Genomic DNA, 18,171 nt, shown 5'->3' on the forward strand with positions numbered 1-18,171 from the left:
GAATCAAATGTTTATATGGTCATAAGTTAAATGGCAAAGTGAATGTAGCAAAATGTCACAGTTAGATGTTAATAAACATTTCTTTCACATGATACATTAATAGAAATAGAAACAATATAGGGAAAAAGAATGGGTAAGACACTGAAATGGACAAAACAAGAGACACTGGGGGATGCTTAAAATTTAAATAATATGGAATGGAGGAACAAACAACTACACCCGTTCTATTTTATAATTGTGAAGAGAGAGAAAATAAACAAAAATTTGACGGAATCTTTGTTCCACTATGCTTGGTTCTTAAAAGCAGCACTGCCACAAGTCAACTTCAATGGTACTATTTAAAAGATTGTGTCCACCAATTATTTTATTCAAAGCGCCTTACTGATTACAGAATCTAGCCACTTTTTGTATGCCAGGCCAAAGTGTCTTTGCTCAGGGTTACACTGTCTGTCTAGAATAGCACTCAGAAATGTGCATTCTGAGGACAAGCTGGGGAGGTTTGACTCATAGCCACCCCTCTTAAGACGCTTGTTACAAGGATCAGGCAAGAATATGCCATCTACCTCTATTGCACCAGCTCCCCGATCGCCACACCCTTGGGCACCTGGCTTCAGTTGGGCTGCATCACCAATGTTATGAAGGACAGTGCCTCCATTAGAGTTGAAGTAGACAAGCTGGTGTTCCCACCTCCACTGGTGCCACAAATAGAAGACATGACGTCTGGAGTACAGGAATATATACATATTTAGTATCAAGTAGGTTTAATAAATCATGCACATTTAATATCCTTACAGTAACAAAATTCAAAAAATGGTCAATTAAAAAAAAGACAGCTATGTTCAGCTATGTTTCAACTGGGCTGTTAAAGCATGCTTGAAAATGACAACATATTATACAGGGCTTGACAAACATCTGCCAATCTGCCAGATGCGGATGAATTTCAGATGTGGTTTGTGACACCATAATTCTAACGAGCCACTTTGGTCTTTGATCAAAAATCCGTATTGATTACTGCCCACGCACAATTTGGCATGCAGGTAGTCAGCAGATCGATTGGTGGAAAAAAAAGTGTGTTTATGTTAAAGCAGCAGATCCGGGGCGGATATACATTGGCTCCACCAATCAAATTCCGCAAGCATCCTGAACTCAGTCACCTCCGCGGAGTAACAAAATGTGCTGCGTGCTGGCTGTCTGTGATCTACTGTCTGCAGTGAGAGTGCACAAAAGACCATAAAGGCATGTATTATTTAAGGAAATATGTGAGTGTGCCTTTAAAGGATAGTGTTCTTATTTTATTAATTTTAGCAGAAAAAGGTTAATATAATGTTAGTTTTATTGTACATTTAATTTGTCGTCTCCTGTAAACTGAAGATGACTTCATACATGCTGAGGGCTCAGGTAACAACTAATCTCGGTGTGGGTGCAAGAATTGATTGGCATGCAAATTTGTACCGGGGTGTTCTCATACAAATACAAACCAGATTCGATTGAAGTTGGGAAATTGTGTAAAATGTAAATAGAACCAAAATACAACGATTTGAAAATCTATCTCAACCCATATTCAATTGAATACACTACAAAGACAACATATTTAATGTTCAAACTGTTAAACTTAATTGTTTTATGCCAAATAATAATTAACTTAGAATTTCATGGCTGCAACATGTCCGGTAGAAGTTGGGAAAGGTGGCAAAGAATACTGAGAAAGCTGAGGAAAGCTCATCAAAAACCTATTTGGAACATCTCATATGTGATCAGGCTGATTGGGAACAGGTGGGTACCATGATTGGGTATAAAAGGAGCCTCCCCAAACATGCTCAGTCATTCACAAGCAAGGATGGGGCGAGGTACACCACTTTGTCCACAACAGCGTGAGAAAATAGTTGAACAGTTTAAGAACAACATTTCTCAAAGCAAAATTGCAAGGGATTTAGGGATTTCAACATCTACGGTCCATAATATCATCCAAAGGTTCAGAGAATCTGGTGAAATCACTGCACGTAAGAGCCACGGCCGGAAACCAAGAATAAATCACCGTGACCTTCGATCCCTCAGACGGCACTGCCTCAAAAACCGACGTGTGTCAAGGATATCACCAAATGGGCTCAGGAAAACTTCAGAAAACCACTGTCAGTAAATACAATTCGTCACTACATCAGTAAGTGCGGGTTAAAACTCTACCATGCAAAGCAAAAGCCGTTTATGAACAACATCCAGAAACATCCAAGCCCAGGGTTCTCTGGGCCCGAACTCATGTAAAATTGACTGATGCACAATGAAAAAGTGTTTTGTGGTCTGATGAGTCCACTTTTCAAATTGTTTTTGGAAACGCTGGATGTCGTGTCCTCCTAACGAAAGAGGAAGCAGACCATCCGGGCTGTTATCAACGCAAAGTTCAAAAGCCAGCATCTGTGATGGTATGGGGGTGCATTAGTTCCCATGGCACGGGTGACTTACATTTCTGTGAAGGCAACATAAATGCTGAAAAGTACATACAGATTTTGGAGCAACATATGTTGCCATCCAAGCAACGTCTTTTTCATGGACGCCGCTGCTTATTTTAGCAAGATAATGCCAAACCACATTCTGCACGTGTTACAACAGTGTGGCTTTGAAGTAAGAGAGTCCAGGTTCTCCCCTGGCCCACTTGCAGTGCAGACCTGTCTCCCATTGAAAATGTGTGGCACATTATGAAGCGTAAAATACGACAGGGAAGACCCTGGACTGCTGAACAACTGAAGAGGTTCATCAAGCAAGAATGGGAAAGAATTCCACATGAGAAGCTAAGAGAATTAGTCTCCTCTCTTCCAAAATGTTTATTGAGTGCTATTAAAAGGAAAGGTGATGTAACGAAGTGGTAAACATGCCCTTTCCCAACTTCTACTGCACGTGTTACAGCCATGAAATTCTAAGTTAATTATTATTTGAAAAATGAAAAAAAGTTTAAGAGTTTTAGCATTAAATATGTTGTCTTTGTAGTGTATTCAATTGAATATAGGTTGAAAAGGATTTTCAAATCATTGTATTTTGTTTTTATTTACATTTAACACAATTTCCCAACTTCAACCAAATCCAGTTTGTATTTTAATTAGGACCAATGATTTTTTGAGTGTACAAATGTATTCTTTTCAATAACGTCACCAAAAGAGCCATATTGGCTCGTGAGCCATAGGTTCCCGACGCTTGTTTCTTCCAGAAGTGCATTTGTGAGATCACTCGCTGATAAATATGTTGTCTTTGTAGTCTATTCAATTGAATATAGGTTGAAAAGGATTTTCAAATCATTGTATTTTTTTTTTTTAATTTACATTTTACACAATTTCCCAACTTCAACCGAATCCGGTTTGTTCAACAGCTAGTGGGTGGCAAACCTGAGGGAGAGAAATAGCACTGGGTGCTGTGACTAAAAACTGAGTTTACTCTCACATTTACGTGCATACCGTATTTTTTGGACTATAAGTCGCATTTTTTTTTCATCGTTTATGTTGGGGGGCGACTTATACTGAGGAGCGACTTATGTGAATTTTTTCACAATTTTCCAAATTCCCAAAAAAAAAAAAGTGAAACCACAATAAACGAACCGCGATGTAGCAAGGGATTACTGTAATTTGAATGTCAAGTGACGTCAGCGGCGTGGCGGTTATTTACATAAAGGACGAAGATTCGATCACGGGATGATGGAGATGTACTAAAGGCATCATTAGCGGCTTTGTATGTAAGTGACACGGAGGACGAAGAGTTTGAAGGATTTAATGATTTGGAGTGACACAGAAGGTTTGAAAAACTATTATGGCTTTTACGCATGCCTGGTCCTACTCTACGGAGCTCTCTTTCACCTCCGTGGATGGAAGTTGGGGGCCGACGCTCGGCCGGGTTGCTGTCCGGGGACGGTGGATGGAACTCGGACATGGCTTTTACGCACGGCCAGTCCTATTCCATGGAGCTCTCTTCCACCTCCGTGGCTGGAAGTGCCACCTCCGGGGATGGAAGTCCACGCCGCCACACGCCTGGGAGCCGACGCCGGTGCTTGGGGACGTGTGGCGGTGAACTATTTATGTTGTAATTATTTGATATATTTTATTTTGTGTAGCAACTTGTATATGTTTTTATCGTTACAGTTCAGTAGTTGTTGGCTCGTTGAACTCTTGTTTTGTTAAATAAAGAACCGTTTACCAAACCCACGTCTTTCCTTGTACTTTGTTAACGCTACAATATAGTTATATATTAGATCTGTGGAATAACGACAAGGCTGACGTCAGGGCGCACGCGTGGCGTTGTTGTCAAAGGATGACGAATTCGATCGATGGATTTAATGATTTGGAGTGACAGATGGTTTGATAATATTATTGCTTATATAATAGTTATTTGATATCTAATTTATATATCGTTATATGGGCCTGAGGAATATTTTGAAGCGCACCTGGCCGGCATTGTTGACATAAAGGACGATCGATGGCTTTAATGATTTGGAGTGACACAGATGGTTTGATAATATCATTGCTTATATAATAGTTATTTGATATATAATTTATATAACGTTATATGGGCCTGTGGAAAATTTTGAAGTGCAACCGCCGTCAGCTGCGCGCACTCGGCCATTGTTGACATAAAGGACGATCGATGGATTTAATGAATTGGAGTGACATAGATGGTTTTATAAATGTGTTATTTATGTAATAGTTATTTGAATAACTCTGAATGTTACGTCAGGCCCGTTCTCAGCTCTTAGTTTGTGTTTATGTCAAGTTAGCATACCTATCGTTTAGCCTGTTGTTGCTCATTCATGTCTGTTCTTGGTGTTGGATTTTGTCGAAGAAATTTCCCCCAAAATGTGACTTATACTCCGGAGTGACTTGTATATGTTTTTTTTCACATTATTGTGCATTGTATGCCTAATGCGACCTTTATTCCGGCGCGACTTTTAGTCCGAAAAATACGGTACTGTAAATGGCTACACACCAATGCACACAATATTGTTACAAAACAAGTTAATCCTTCAATCAGTCCCTCAATTTCTTTCTGGTTATCTGGGGACAGTTATATCGTAGCAGTCGCTTTAGCAGGGAAGACCAGACTTCCCACTCCCTGGCCACTTTATCCAGCTCTTCCAGGGTGATTTTGAGGCCTTCTCAGGCCAACAGGGAGATAGTCTCTCCATCATGTCCTGGGTCATCCCCTGGGCTTCCTCCAGGTGGGACGTGCCTCAAACACCTCACCAGGAAGATGTCCAGATGGCATCCTGATTACAACCCAAAGCCATCTCATCTTCTCAATGTCAAGGAACGGTGAGTGACTCTACTCTCTTGGAGGGAGTGCTGGGTGTGAGTGTGCTCACAAATGAGCGTAAGATGGGTGGATCGGTGCAGCATCTGCTGTGATGCAGAAGAGTTTGGTCAGCATTTCCAGCAGTAAGTCAGATTTGTTTACAGTGAGGGTTGGACTCTGCCAAGGCTGCCCTTTGTCACCGATTCTGTTCAATACTTTAATGGACAGCATTTCTAGGTGCAGTCAAGGGTGTTGAGGGAGTTTGGTTTGGTAACCTGTGCATTGCATATTTGCTTTTTGCAGACGATTTGGTGCTGTTGGCTTCTTCAAGCCGTGATCTCCAGCTCTTACTCGGCCACAAGGCGAAGCTCTCGATTTACCATTCAATCTAATTTCCTATCCTCACCTATGGTCACAAGCTAGTATGTGTTGTGATTGAAAGAATAAGAATCCCGAGACATCCGCAGAGTGTCCGGGCTTTCTCATAGCGATAGGGTGAGAAGCTAGGTAAAACGGGACAAACTCAGAGTTAAGCTGCTGCTCTTCCGCATTGAGAGGAGCCAGATGAGGTGGCACGGGTATTAGGATGCCTCCTGCACGCCTCTCTGGTGAGGCGTTTTGGGCATGTCCCACCGGAAGGAGGCCCCGGGGACACGCTGGAGTGACTACGTCTCCCGGCTGGCCTGGGAACGCCTTGGGCTCCTTCGGGATGAGCTTCACGAAGTAACTGGCGAGAAAGAGTTTGGGCTTCCCTGTTGAAACTGCTGTCTCCGCAACCTGACTCCAAATAAGCGGTCAAAGATGAATGGATGATTGGATCACTTGCCACAATCGATGGTGAGCAAAAAAGTTAATGTCAAGCCCTGATCTCATATAATTGTCACTTGGGATCCTCACCTGTGACTCCACAGGGTCTCATGTCCAGGAAAAGACCGGATCAGGTCTGAGCATAGTTCTATCTCCTGGTGAAAGAGCTCAAACAGTTCAAGCTCCCTCTCATCTTGATCCACTGCATTGATTTCCAACTGCTTCCCATTGGCCAGGGGATTGATGGAAGATAAGAAGCGGCTTCTAGGCATGGACTGTTGTTGGGGTGAGCAGTATATGCTGGGAGCTGGGGGCTGAGAAAAGTCTTCGATGAGCTCCTTGAGCAGGAATTGGCGGTAGTGAAAGCCACTATGGTCCGTTACATGCATTAACACCCATTGACGCATTGTGGACAGCTCATCCTGGAAAACCTTAAAGAGATCAAAACACATGGCCTTATGAATAAAAATACATTTACCTTCAGATCACAGTTAATGGTATACTTTTGAATTGTCAATCTAAGTAGCTTTAAAGTGTACCCATGGAGATCCCACATTGAGGTCTTGATAGGGAAAGGGAGCGATTATTTAAAGTTTGGTCAATAGCTAGTGTTCCTATTTTTTTTGTGTCTAGTCCTGTATTTTCCAAAATAATCCCCCCTTTTACCATTGCATGCAGGGCGCAATATTGGAACACATGACGTTGACAGGGTCATCTTTTTTACTTAATCACCTGCCTGCTATTGAGTGATAGCCAGATCGCTCGCCTAACCATTAATTATTTTTTTTTTTTTAATCACTAGGTGACCTTTATAAGCCGCCATACAAGAAAAAAGAAACCCTGCCAGCCAGGTCATTGACCAAGATTGTCGCTGCTTCTGCCCCTGGGCACCTGCTTCTTGTTTGGCCTGAGATGTCCCCAAAATCCACACGACCCAGGCAGTAGATAACTCAGCTCTAATAAATCCAGACCTCATTGTGGAAGCTCCGGAAGTAAATTTCAAGCACCATAAAACAAACATCTTTTTTTCTATACAACCTCAGCGCAGAGCCAGTTTGGTTCTGATTGAACTGTAAATTTGTGAGACAATTTAGCTTTCCATGCTTTGTGAAGCTATAGTTCTCACGAAAATAAATAATTAAAAAAAAAGATCATATCACTCCAGTTCTGAGGTCCTTACACTGGCTTCCTGTCTGCCAAAGAATTAATTTTAAAATACTTCTATTGGCTTATTAAGGCTCTGTGAGCCGCATTTATTTATTTTACAGTCAAACCTCGGTTTTCGAACAAATCGGAATTCGAACAAAAAATTCAAGATTTTTATGCTTCGGTTGTCGAACAAAATTCGGAGGTCAAACCTCGCGAGATGAGCCGGGAGGACCCGAGAAAACCCGACCGCGCGGCCCCGATACCGACTGACTCCGTTGTTATTGTATTTTCGTTACTTTGAGCGGCCCCGATACCGACTGACTCCGTTGTTATTGTATTTTCGTTACTTTGAGGATTGTATTAACTCCTAATCATGCCTCCAAAGAAAGCAAGTGGGAGCAGTAAAGGCGTCCTAAAACACAAAGACGCTCTTAAAGCGATGCGACAGTGAGCGCCCGGCACGCTGCGGGTGCGCGATCGGACCAAATTAAGCTCCCTGCGCACTGAGGTCTACTTAAATTTTGGAAAGTTCATCAGGACTTTAAAAATATTTTCTAAATTTTAGTGACGGCTCTGTCACAATAATGCGACCAGAGCGGCGCAGTTGCGCGGTCGGCGACGCGCTACTGTTGCGCATCTGGCGGTGTGCTGCAGTTGAGCGATCGGACAAAATTAAGCTCCCTGCGCACGTAGGTCCACTTAAATTTTGGAAAGTACATCAGGACTTCGAAAATATTTTCTAAATTTCAGCAACAGCTCTGTCACAATAATGCGACCAGCGCGGTGCAGTTGCGCGGTGGGCGACGCGCTACGGTTGCGCGTTCGGCGGTGCGCTGCACTTACACGATAGGACAAATATTCATAAATGAAAGAATGCTTGAAAAAAGGCGGGGGTTTCTTTTGTCTTGAAACGGATTAAATTTTTTTCCATTATTTGTAATGGGAAAAATAGATTCGGAATTTGACTGATTCGCTTCTCGAACCGCCTTCTGGAACGGATTGTGGTAAAACAAACAAGGTTTGACTGTATTTTTGCTATTCTTGTTAAAATCACACGTGTGCACTGGAAATGACAATAATAACACATAGTGAAAGCCAAATTCAGCAAATTGGCTATTTCAGAAGTGTGTGTCAAGCTGGTAGCCCTTTGCCTTAATCAGTACCCAGGAAGTAGCTCTCAGTTTAAGAAAGGTTGGTGACCCCTGGTTTAGGACCTAAGTATATTTCTGACCTCCTGATCCCTTACGAACCATCCAGACCTCTCAGATCATCTGGCACAGGTCTGCTCTCTGTTCCCAGAGTCAGAACCAAACAGGGAGAAGCAGCGTTCAGCTTCTATGCTCCAAATATTTGGAACAAACTCCCAGAGACATGCAGGTCTGCTGTAACTCTCAATGTATTTAAGACAGAACTGAAGAATTCTTTGTTTGCTGCGGCCTATGGCTGATATTACCTTAATTTATACTGCACTGTAACTCCGTTCCTGGTTTATTTGATTTTTACTGATTTTAATTTTAATCAACTGTTTTTAAGGTTTTTAACTGTACCTTGATGCTTTTAATGTTTTCTTTTTCTTTGATGCCTTCATGTCTTGTGTGAAGCACTTTGAATTGGCTGCTGAAAAGTGCTATACAAATAAACTTGCTTTGCCTTACCTTGCGTCTAAAACGTGGCATGTGCTTAACTTAACTGTAAATATCACCTATCTTCTGCTATTCTGCTCTCTGCTACTTTGTGTTATTTTGTGTGTTTTTTTGCATCTTCTGCTGCTGGATCACTTTTAGCAGAGAAGAACTGTTAATCATCGGAGAGTCTTCTCCTGGTACTCTCTCTCCAGTTTTCACGGACCCAGGCTGTTTGACGGAGATTTTAGCCGGAGCGGCGGTGCTCTACAAGCTATGACGAAGACGGCGGCGAGGCAAGCGCGCCGGAGGCCTTGTGAAGCTGAGGCAGAGAGGGTTCCGTGCTTCCCTTCCATCAATTCATCTGGCAAATGTCCGCCACCTGGCGAACAAGATGGACAAACTACTGCTTCTCATCCCAAGGAACCTGGACGTTAACAGATCCACCACCCTGTGCTTCACCGAATTGTGGCTTACCAAACTCGTCCCCAACCATGCCGTGCAGCTGCCTGGATTTAGGCTACTAAAGCTAAACAAGTTTCATTGCAGGTTTGAACGGTCCACCCACACAACAGGACCTCCTGCATCACAATCAACATACACACTTCCCCGCACAACCCCCCTGTTCACACCTCCATCATCATTATCACCTACTCTATCTCTTTCAGAAGCTGAGCTCGCACTTCAGTTCCGCGAGGAGGAGGTGCGTCAGATGTTCTGGAGACAAGAGGTCAGGACAGCACCAGGCCCAGAGGGCGTGTCCCCCTCCTGCCTGAAAGTCTGTGCCGAACAACTGGCACCCACCTTTGCACAGATCTTCAACGGTTCCCTGGAGCTCTGTGAGGTGCCCTTGTGCTTCAAAAGCTCCACGATCGTACCGGTGGCCAAAAAGCCTGCCATCACAGGTTTGAATGACCAAGACCTGTCGCCCTGACATCTGAGGTCATGACATCCTTTGAGAGGCTAGTGTTGAGCTACCTGAAGGACATCACGGCCCCCTGCTCGACCCCCTGCAGTTTGCCTACCGGGCTAACAGGTCGGTGGACGATGCCGTCAACATGGGACTGCGCTACATCCTGCGCCACCTGGACACCCCAGGGACGTACGCCAGGATCCTGTTTGTGGACTTCAGCTCGGCGTACAACACCATCGCTCCCGACATCCTCCACCAGAAGCTCATCCAGCTTGCGGTGCCTGCCTCCACCGGTCAGTGGATCCTGACCGACAGGAGACAGCATGTGAGGCTGGGGACCATCACATATGCCACCCAGACCACCAGCACTGGCGCCCCCCAGAGGTGCATCCTTTCCCCACTGTTCTTCTCTCTCTACACCGATGATTGCTCCTCAGGCGACTCTTTTGTGAAGCTCCTGAAGTAAGCGGACGACACCGCTCTCATTGGACTGATCCGGGATGGTGACGAGACTGTGTACAGACAGGAGGTGGAGCGGCTGGTCCACTGGTGCAGCCAAAACCACCTGGAGCTGAACCCGCTCAAGACCGTGGAGATGACAGTGGACTTCAGGAGAGACCCTTCGCCACTCCCACTCCTCACCATCCTCAGTAATCCTATTCCCACCACAGACACCTTCAAGTTTCTGGGATCCACAATCTCCCAGGACCTGAAATGGACCGGCCACATAGACTCTGTCCGGAAGAAGGCCCAGCAGAGGTTGTACTTTCTGAGAGAGCTCAGTATGTTCAACCTGCCACAGGAGCTGCTGAAGGCCTTCTACATTGCCATCATCCAGTCTATCCTTTGCACCTCCATCACGGTCTGGTTTGGATCGGCCACCAAACAAGACAAGCACAGACTGCAACAGACAATCGGGACTGCGGAAAAGATAATCGGGACCAACCTCCCATCTAACCAATTCTTCTGACTGTCCAGGACCAGGAAATGTGCAAGTAACGTCTCTGCAGACCCTTCTCACCCAGGTCACAGTCTGTTCGAACTACTCCTCTTCAGACAGCGTTACAGAGCGCTGTACGCCAAAACCAGCAGACACAGACACAGCTCCTTCCCCCAGGCTGTCGCTCTGTTGAACTCATACCTCTCAGAGACATCACTGGGCAATAACATCCTGCTCTTGCCACTTAAATGTTGTTAGTTACCTGTATGTATGTATGGCAAGTATGGCTTCAGATCAACAGGTTTGTATAGATCCATGCACCACCTGCATCATTTTAAAGAGGTTGTGCCTGCTAGAGGGACGTGCCTGCTAGAGCAGAACAACCCGATAACTGCAGATGTGCCAGACACAAATGCGGGCTGTAGTCAGCCCACGAGCCCAGTTAGCATAAGCCCCAAGTGGCTTGCTAACAGTGACGAGCCTGTTAAGACGGATAGCCGTCCCAAGCCACCTCGGTCTACTGGCTGTCGCACTTTAGTCATAGGTGAGTCCATTACCCGCAACATCTCGCTTAAAAATCCAGCCATAGTAAAGTGTATCCCTGGAGTCAAAGCACCCGATATTGAATCTAACCTTAGGGAGCTGGCTCGCAATTGGTCTAATCAACAGCATAACACCAACAACACACATTACTCGAATATAGTGATACACATCGGCTCTAATGATACAAGGATGAGGCAATCAGAGATCACAAAGAAAAACGTAGCAAGGACTTGTGATCTCGCCAGAAAGATGAGTCGGCATCGAGTAAATGTCTCTGGCCCCTTTGCCAGCAAGAGGCAATGATGAGAGGTTTAGCAGATTATTCTCACTTAATCGGTGGATGGCTGGTTTCTGCAAGAATCAGGGATTGCAATTTGTAGATAATAAACTGGTCTTCCTTCTGGGGCCGCCCCAACCTTCTGAGGATGGACAGCCTTCATCTTAACCGTGAAGGCACCATCACTCTTTCTAGGAAAAGATTACTGTTTTGATTCATTCATGACAGTCCACTTTAGAGCAGGGCGGGTCACAGGTGGGTAGGCCACCTATTAGGATAGGTTTGGAGTCTGTTAAGTTAAAGTTAACTAGCGCTACACTAGACTCACATCATGCACAAAGCTCTTTGTGTAGACTAGAGCATCACAGTTTGAATAGTGCTACAACATACGTACACTGACACACTTTCTATTAATGGTATGGTGCTCGCTCCTAATAACAGTATTTGTGTGCCGAATATTAACTATTAAATTCCTACGGCTGTCTCCTTCCGCCGCATTAATAAACATCTCAAAGGCCGAGACAACGCACTGTCACTCTTATATCGTTCAAACATCCTCCGATGGGTGCAAACTCTTCTCAACTAATTAGACTCAAACTCGATTTTATAAATATTAGATCATTCCCCTCGAAAGCGCTAGCGACTAGTTAATTACCTCATTAGAGACCATAATCTTAACATGATTGGTCTTTGCGAGACCTGGTTAAAACCTAATGAATTGCTGCAGTTTAATGAGGCCTTGCCTCCAAACTTTGTGAGCTCGCATGTTCGTAGGAAGGGTGGGGGTGTAGCCCTTATCTCAGATACTCATCTCAGACTTAGCCCTGGCTCAATTAACACATTTAAAACTTTTAAAGTTCTTGTTATCCGATCCACAGACTTGTTGGCATTTTATCTCACTGTTATCTACCGTCCACCTGGCGCTTGCTCTGGCTTCTTAGATGAAGTTTTAGAATTCGTGGCTTACTTGGTGACCCATACAGATAATGAAATAATCATAGGGGATTTTAATATTCATTTGAATCTACCGGCAGAATCACTTACTATGGCGTTTCCAACAATAATCGAAACATTCAGTTTTATACAGGCAATACAAGTGGCAACGCATAAAAATGGAAATAGATTAGATCTGGTGTTATCACGAGACTTGGCAACCTCAAATATAAGATAGAAGAACATGGCACCCCCCGTGGCTGACGTGTTTGCTAGCTCTGCTCTAGAATACCGGCTTTTTCTTCTTTTCTTTGTCGTTCTTGTTCTTTCTGCAGTACACAAAATATCATGCACTGCTAATCTACAACAAGCAGGGACTGCTGGATATAGCCAGGCTGCACAATAACCTGGATTTACAGGATTCATACCACCAGAGCTACAACTCATTGTTCGCTCTCGCAAAGACCCCCACGAATCCCAGGAAGGCCCGGGCGCACCGACCTCGAGTGAGCCCACCGACCCCAGAAGAGCGCTCCGAAGACGGCGTCGAAAGTGAGGTAAGAAGGGAGGGCTCCATGCTAAGTTAAAAGCTCGCGCAAGCCGACCACCGCTACCCAGCTTCCTGCTAGCCAACATGCAGTCTCTGGACAACAAACTGGACGAACTGAGAGCACGAATTGCATCTCAGCGTGAAATAAGAAAGTGCTGTGCTCTGATTTTCACCGTAACATGGCTTTCGAACAAAGTTCCAGAGTGCGCCATTCAGCTACAGACCCACTCCGTACACCGAGGGGACTGGACTGCAGCGAATGGAGATGCGTGTGTGCTTATTAACAACTCGTGATGTGGGGACATACGGACTGTTCATAGACACTGGTCGCCAGACGTGGAGTTTTTATTGCTGAAAAGCCGTCCCCATTACCTACCGAGGGAATTAACTGCTGTGTTTTTAGCCGCTGTTTACATCCCCCAATGAGCCAACCCCACAGTAGCGCTCAGCAATCTCCATGACGTCATCAGCGCAGTAGAGACTGCTCATCCTGATGTCGTTTTCATCATTGCAGGAGACTTCAACCAGTGTAATCTTCGAACTGTGTTCCCCAAATACTACCAAGACATCAACATCCTCACCTGTGAGAAGAACACCCTGGATCACGTGTATAGCAACAGACGCAGTGCATACAGGGCAGCACCACTCCTCCAGTTTGGACAATCGGACCACATCTCACTGTTCCTGTACCCAGCATACAAGCAAAGACTGAAACAATCAAACCCCACCACCAAACATAAAGTTTTGCACCAGAGAAGCTGAATGCATCTTGCAGGACTGTTTTGCTCAAACAGACTGGGATGTGTTTATAGGGATGCTGCCACAATGAAGGATTCCTCGGTCAACGTTCAGGATTATGCTGATTATGTGACCGGGTACATCAGCTACGCCATCTGATTGCCATCTGTGTTGATAACATCGTGCCCACGGAAAAAGTGAGGAAGTTCCCCAACCAGAAGCCCCGGATAAACAGTCAGGTACATCACATGCTGTGTGCTCGCTGCCTGCATTCAGATCAGACAACGAGGCAGGGTAAAAAGCTGCAAAGTACGGGCTGAGAAAAGCCATCACAGCAGCCAAGAAGCAGTACAGAGAGAAGCTCAACAGCTTATATTCCACGGCTGACGCCGGGCGGGTGTAGCAGGGCCTCCGGCACATCACAGACTACAAGGCATCCGTCAGCACCATCAGCGCCACTGACAGCCTCCCAGACGACCTCAACAGCTTCACACCCGCTTTGAGACCTCCAACCCCAGCACATAGAGAAACACACCCACCTGGACCACTCGACACCCCTCCCCCGTCGCAACAGTTCACATCAAGCCAGGTATGCAGAGCCCTGAGGAAAATGAACCCCTGCAAAGCAGCAGGACCACACAACAACAACTCTCCACAATTGACCTCCACCCCAAACTCTGTGACTGGCTCCTGGACTTTCTGACTGGCAGGCCTCAGTCTGTCAGGATTGGCAACAGGATTTCAGTCAGCATCACTAGAAACCCCACACCCCACAGGGATGTCCTCAACCCCATCCTCTACACCATGTTCACTCACGACTGCGACACCTCCCACAAGGACCCATCATCAAGTTCACAGACATTGGACGCCTTACAGGCAAACGACTTAAATGATTTTTTCAGCTTTTAGGACCATCTGTCTTAAATATAATTAATGTAATTAATCTAATATAATTAATCCTCTGGCAGTATGCCAACAGCCTTTAAAACCGCTATTATCCAACAATTAATTAACCTCTCGCTTCAAGAACTCTTTGACTTGAAACTTGACTACTCGACCCACTTCCAGGCAAACTAGTTAAAGATTTTTTTCAGATTTTAGGACCGTCTGTCTTAAATATAATTAAAGTCAAAGTCCGCTTTATTGTCAATATCTCCACATGCCAAGATATATAAAGAAATCGAAATTACCATAATTTCCGGACTATAAACCACAACTTTTTTCCAAAATTTTGGACCCTGCGGCTTATAGTCAGGTGCGGCTTATATACGATTTTTTATCGTGATTTTTGTGATGACTTGATCACTTTTACTCTTAACACTATTATATACAGTAAAAGCTACAAAACAAACTGACAAATAACTCGTTTTCAAATCAGACGAGTAAAAACTGGTCAAATATTAAAAAAAAAAAGATATTATTAAAAGTGAAGACAATTTGCAATTCTACTAATGACACACGAATTTGATGCACAATTAGTCTTCACGGGCCACATAGAATGATGAGGCGGGCCGTATCTGGCCCCCGGGCCTTGAGTTTGACACCTGTGCTCTAAACCCTTTCTCTTACTCTGCCATGTTACTTAGAGATTACACAAAGCAGTGGCGCTGTTTGGACCATCTGCATTGTATTAAAACCCAATCAATCAGCATTTAAATTCAATTCTTCTGACATTTTGCTCACCAAAAACAAGTTGTAATGAAATGTGAAATTTTAATGCATTTTATTCAGAAGGTTACTTTGAACCTTAAACGGCGGCGTGGCGTACTTATGGATTTTTACGGCTTCTGGCCTTCAGGGGGCGCTCTAGCGGGAAGCAAGAGCGAGACAGGCGAAGAAGAGATAATGCGCCGAAGAAGACGTGCTAGTTTGTGTTTACATTTCGCGCATCATGCAGAACGCGATCAAGATGGACATTACTGAAAGGAAGCCTTTATACACAAACCGTCATCATGAGGGACAAAAGAAATGCATATGATGCCGCTTTTAAGCCAAAGGCAGTCGATGTTGATGACATTATCTTGTATCTACTCTGGAGCGTACGTATGGATTTTTACGGCCTCCGGTCTCCAGGGGGCGCTCTAGCAGGAAGCAAGAGCGAGACAGACGAAGAAGAGATAATGCGCCGAAGAAGACGTGATCGTCTCGGGCATCACGCACACACCCGCATTCACACAAAGACAGGAAGCTTTTATACACAAACCGTCATTATGGGGGATAAAAGAAATGCATATGATGCCGCTTTTAAGCTATACGTGTCGCTCGCTAGTTTAATGTAATTTAGCGCTTCGTGTATGAATAAGATTAGCATGACCAGACCCTCTTCACATTCGAAGAAATGCATAAAATCAACGACAAAAGAAAGACTGAGAAAGTGTGAGGCGAAGGATATCTAACGCTATTCCAATCGGACACTAAGGAGGAAGACTTCGATGGTTTCAGTGCACAGGAGAAAGATGAAGACGGCTCTTTTTTTACTTTTACTGGTATGTTATTTTTAACCATCCCTGTTAGTGCTGTGCTACCGTGTTGCTGCTGTGTTACCACCGCGTCTCAGTGACTTTGCTGTGTTACTTCCGTGTTGCTGCGGTATTACTGCCACGTCACAGGCAGTGTTTGGAAAGAAATGTTAAGGCATGTTATTAAAGCTTTAAAAAAAATTCTGTGTCCAGTCTTTCTTTGCTAATAACTCGCGTGCACACTTCCGCGTTGCTGCGGTACTACTGCTGCGTCACAGGCAATGTTTAGAAAGACATGTTCAAGTATGTTATTAAAACGTTAAAAAGGCTTTCTATGTACTGTCTCTCTTTGTAAAAAACTTGTGTGCACGTGCGGCTTATAGTCCGGTGCGGTTTATGTAAGAAAAAAAATGAAATATCCCTTAATTTTAGCTGGTGCGTTTTATAATCCGGTGCGGTTTATAGTCCGGCAATTACGGTACATTTCCACAGTCCGACGGTGACAAGACATAGTACACAATATACATACAAGTAAACAACACAAAAAAATAAGAACAAGAAAGCACAAACAATGAATAAATGAGATTGATGAATAAATAATAAATAAACAAATAACATAATAAATAAGAGGAGCAAAAATCGAGCAAGTGTGCATACAGCAGACAGTCAGAATATAGCCCAAAAGTACAGGACGCTACGCAGAAGAGGGGAGTGAGTTCAGGATTCTAACAGCCTGGAGTATGAAGCATTTGGTGAGTCTGGTGGTGCAGGAGCGCAGAGGGCATATGGTCAAAAAATCAACTCACACTTCACAGACACAAAGGACCCAAGACGCCTGTGGCAAGGCATCCAGTCAGTCACAGACTACAAACCATCCCCCCTACCGTGTGAGGACAACACAGACTTCCTCAACTCTCTCAACACCTTCTTCAGCCGGTTTGAAGAAAACACCACCACAACACCCACAAAAACCCCAGTACACCCAGACAGCACAACACTTCAACTGGACCCAGCGGACGTGAAGAGGACCCTACTCAAGGTGAACCCCAGGAAAGCTGCAGGTCCAGACAACATACCCGGGCGCGTGCTCAGAGACTGTGCAGACTCACTAACGTCCTCACAGACATCTACAACACCTCTCTGAACCAAGCCATCATACCAGCAACTTTCAAAGCTACCACCATCGTACCACTACCCAAGAAGTCACCAGCATCATCACTGAATGACTACAGACCCATAGCACTCAATTCCATCATGATGAAGTGCTTTGAGAGACTGGTGAAGGCCCACTTAACATCCACCCTCCCCACTACTCTGGACCCATACCAATTTGCCTACCGCCCCAAGTGCTCCACTGATGACGCCATAGCAACAGCACTCCACCTCTGCCTGGCTCATCTGGAGAACAAAAACAGTCACGCGCGGATGCTGTTCATTGACTTCAGCTCTGCGTTCAACACAGTCATCCCCCAACATCTGGTGAATAAGCTGAGTACAATAGGCGTCAGCACTTCATTGTGCAACTGGCTGCTGGACTTTCTAACGAACAGACCGCAGAGAGTCAGAGTCGGAAACAACTCCTCAGCGACCACCATCATAAACACCGGGGTGCCGCAAGGATGTGTGCTATCCCCCCTGCTGTTCACGCTGATGACCCACGACTGCTCTGCCAGATTTGAAACGAATCACATCATCAAATTTGCAGATGACATAACAGTGGTGGGCCTCATCAAAGACAACGATGACTCAGCATACAGAGAGGAGGTACAGCAACTCATCACCTGGTGTGATAGGAACAATCTGCTTCTCAACGTAAACAAAACAAAAGAAATCACTGTGGACTTCAGAAAGAAACAACCAACACACATCCCACTCATCATCAACGGCAGTGCAGTAGAGTCTGTGAAAAGCACAAAGTTCCTGGGAGTGCACATCACTGATGACCTCTCATGGACTACCAACATCACTGCGCTGG

The 18,171-nt window shown here is 44.8% G+C and overlaps 1 protein-coding gene, 1 long non-coding RNA gene and 1 pseudogene across 6 annotated transcripts in view; 2 read left to right on the plus strand and 1 right to left on the minus strand.

The window, feature by feature from the left end:
• The window catches only part of ptar1 (protein prenyltransferase alpha subunit repeat containing 1), a 94,524-nt gene that overhangs the window by 3 nt on the left and 76,350 nt on the right, over positions 1-18,171 (minus strand). For all 4 annotated transcript variants that reach the window (XM_088375161.1, XM_088375159.1, XM_088375158.1 and 1 more), the window contains 2 exons: positions 6,163-6,503; positions 1-720 (listed from right to left, as the gene is read on the minus strand). The exon at positions 1-720 is cut by the window's left edge and continues 3 nt beyond it. In XM_088375161.1, coding sequence (XP_088231287.1) covers positions 369-720; positions 6,163-6,503 — 693 coding nt within the window. In that variant the 3' untranslated portion in view covers positions 1-368. The remainder of the gene's footprint in view (positions 721-6,162; positions 6,504-18,171) is intronic.
• Positions 1,182-10,337, plus strand: LOC148398481 (uncharacterized). The gene is made up of 3 exons (XR_015858466.1): positions 1,182-1,398; positions 9,059-9,392; positions 9,512-10,337. It is a non-coding gene; the product is annotated as an uncharacterized LOC148398481 (long non-coding RNA).
• Positions 10,744-16,360, plus strand: LOC148398482 (uncharacterized; annotated as a pseudogene). The gene is made up of 2 exons (XR_015858465.1): positions 10,744-13,006; positions 13,514-16,360. The product of XR_015858465.1 is annotated as an uncharacterized LOC148398482 (transcript).

The sequence above is a fragment of the Syngnathus floridae genome, chromosome 5 (assembly GCF_059516105.1).
Source record: "Syngnathus floridae isolate MCC-2025c chromosome 5, RoL_Sflo_1.0, whole genome shotgun sequence".
Lineage (NCBI taxonomy): Eukaryota > Metazoa > Chordata > Actinopteri > Syngnathiformes > Syngnathidae > Syngnathus > Syngnathus floridae.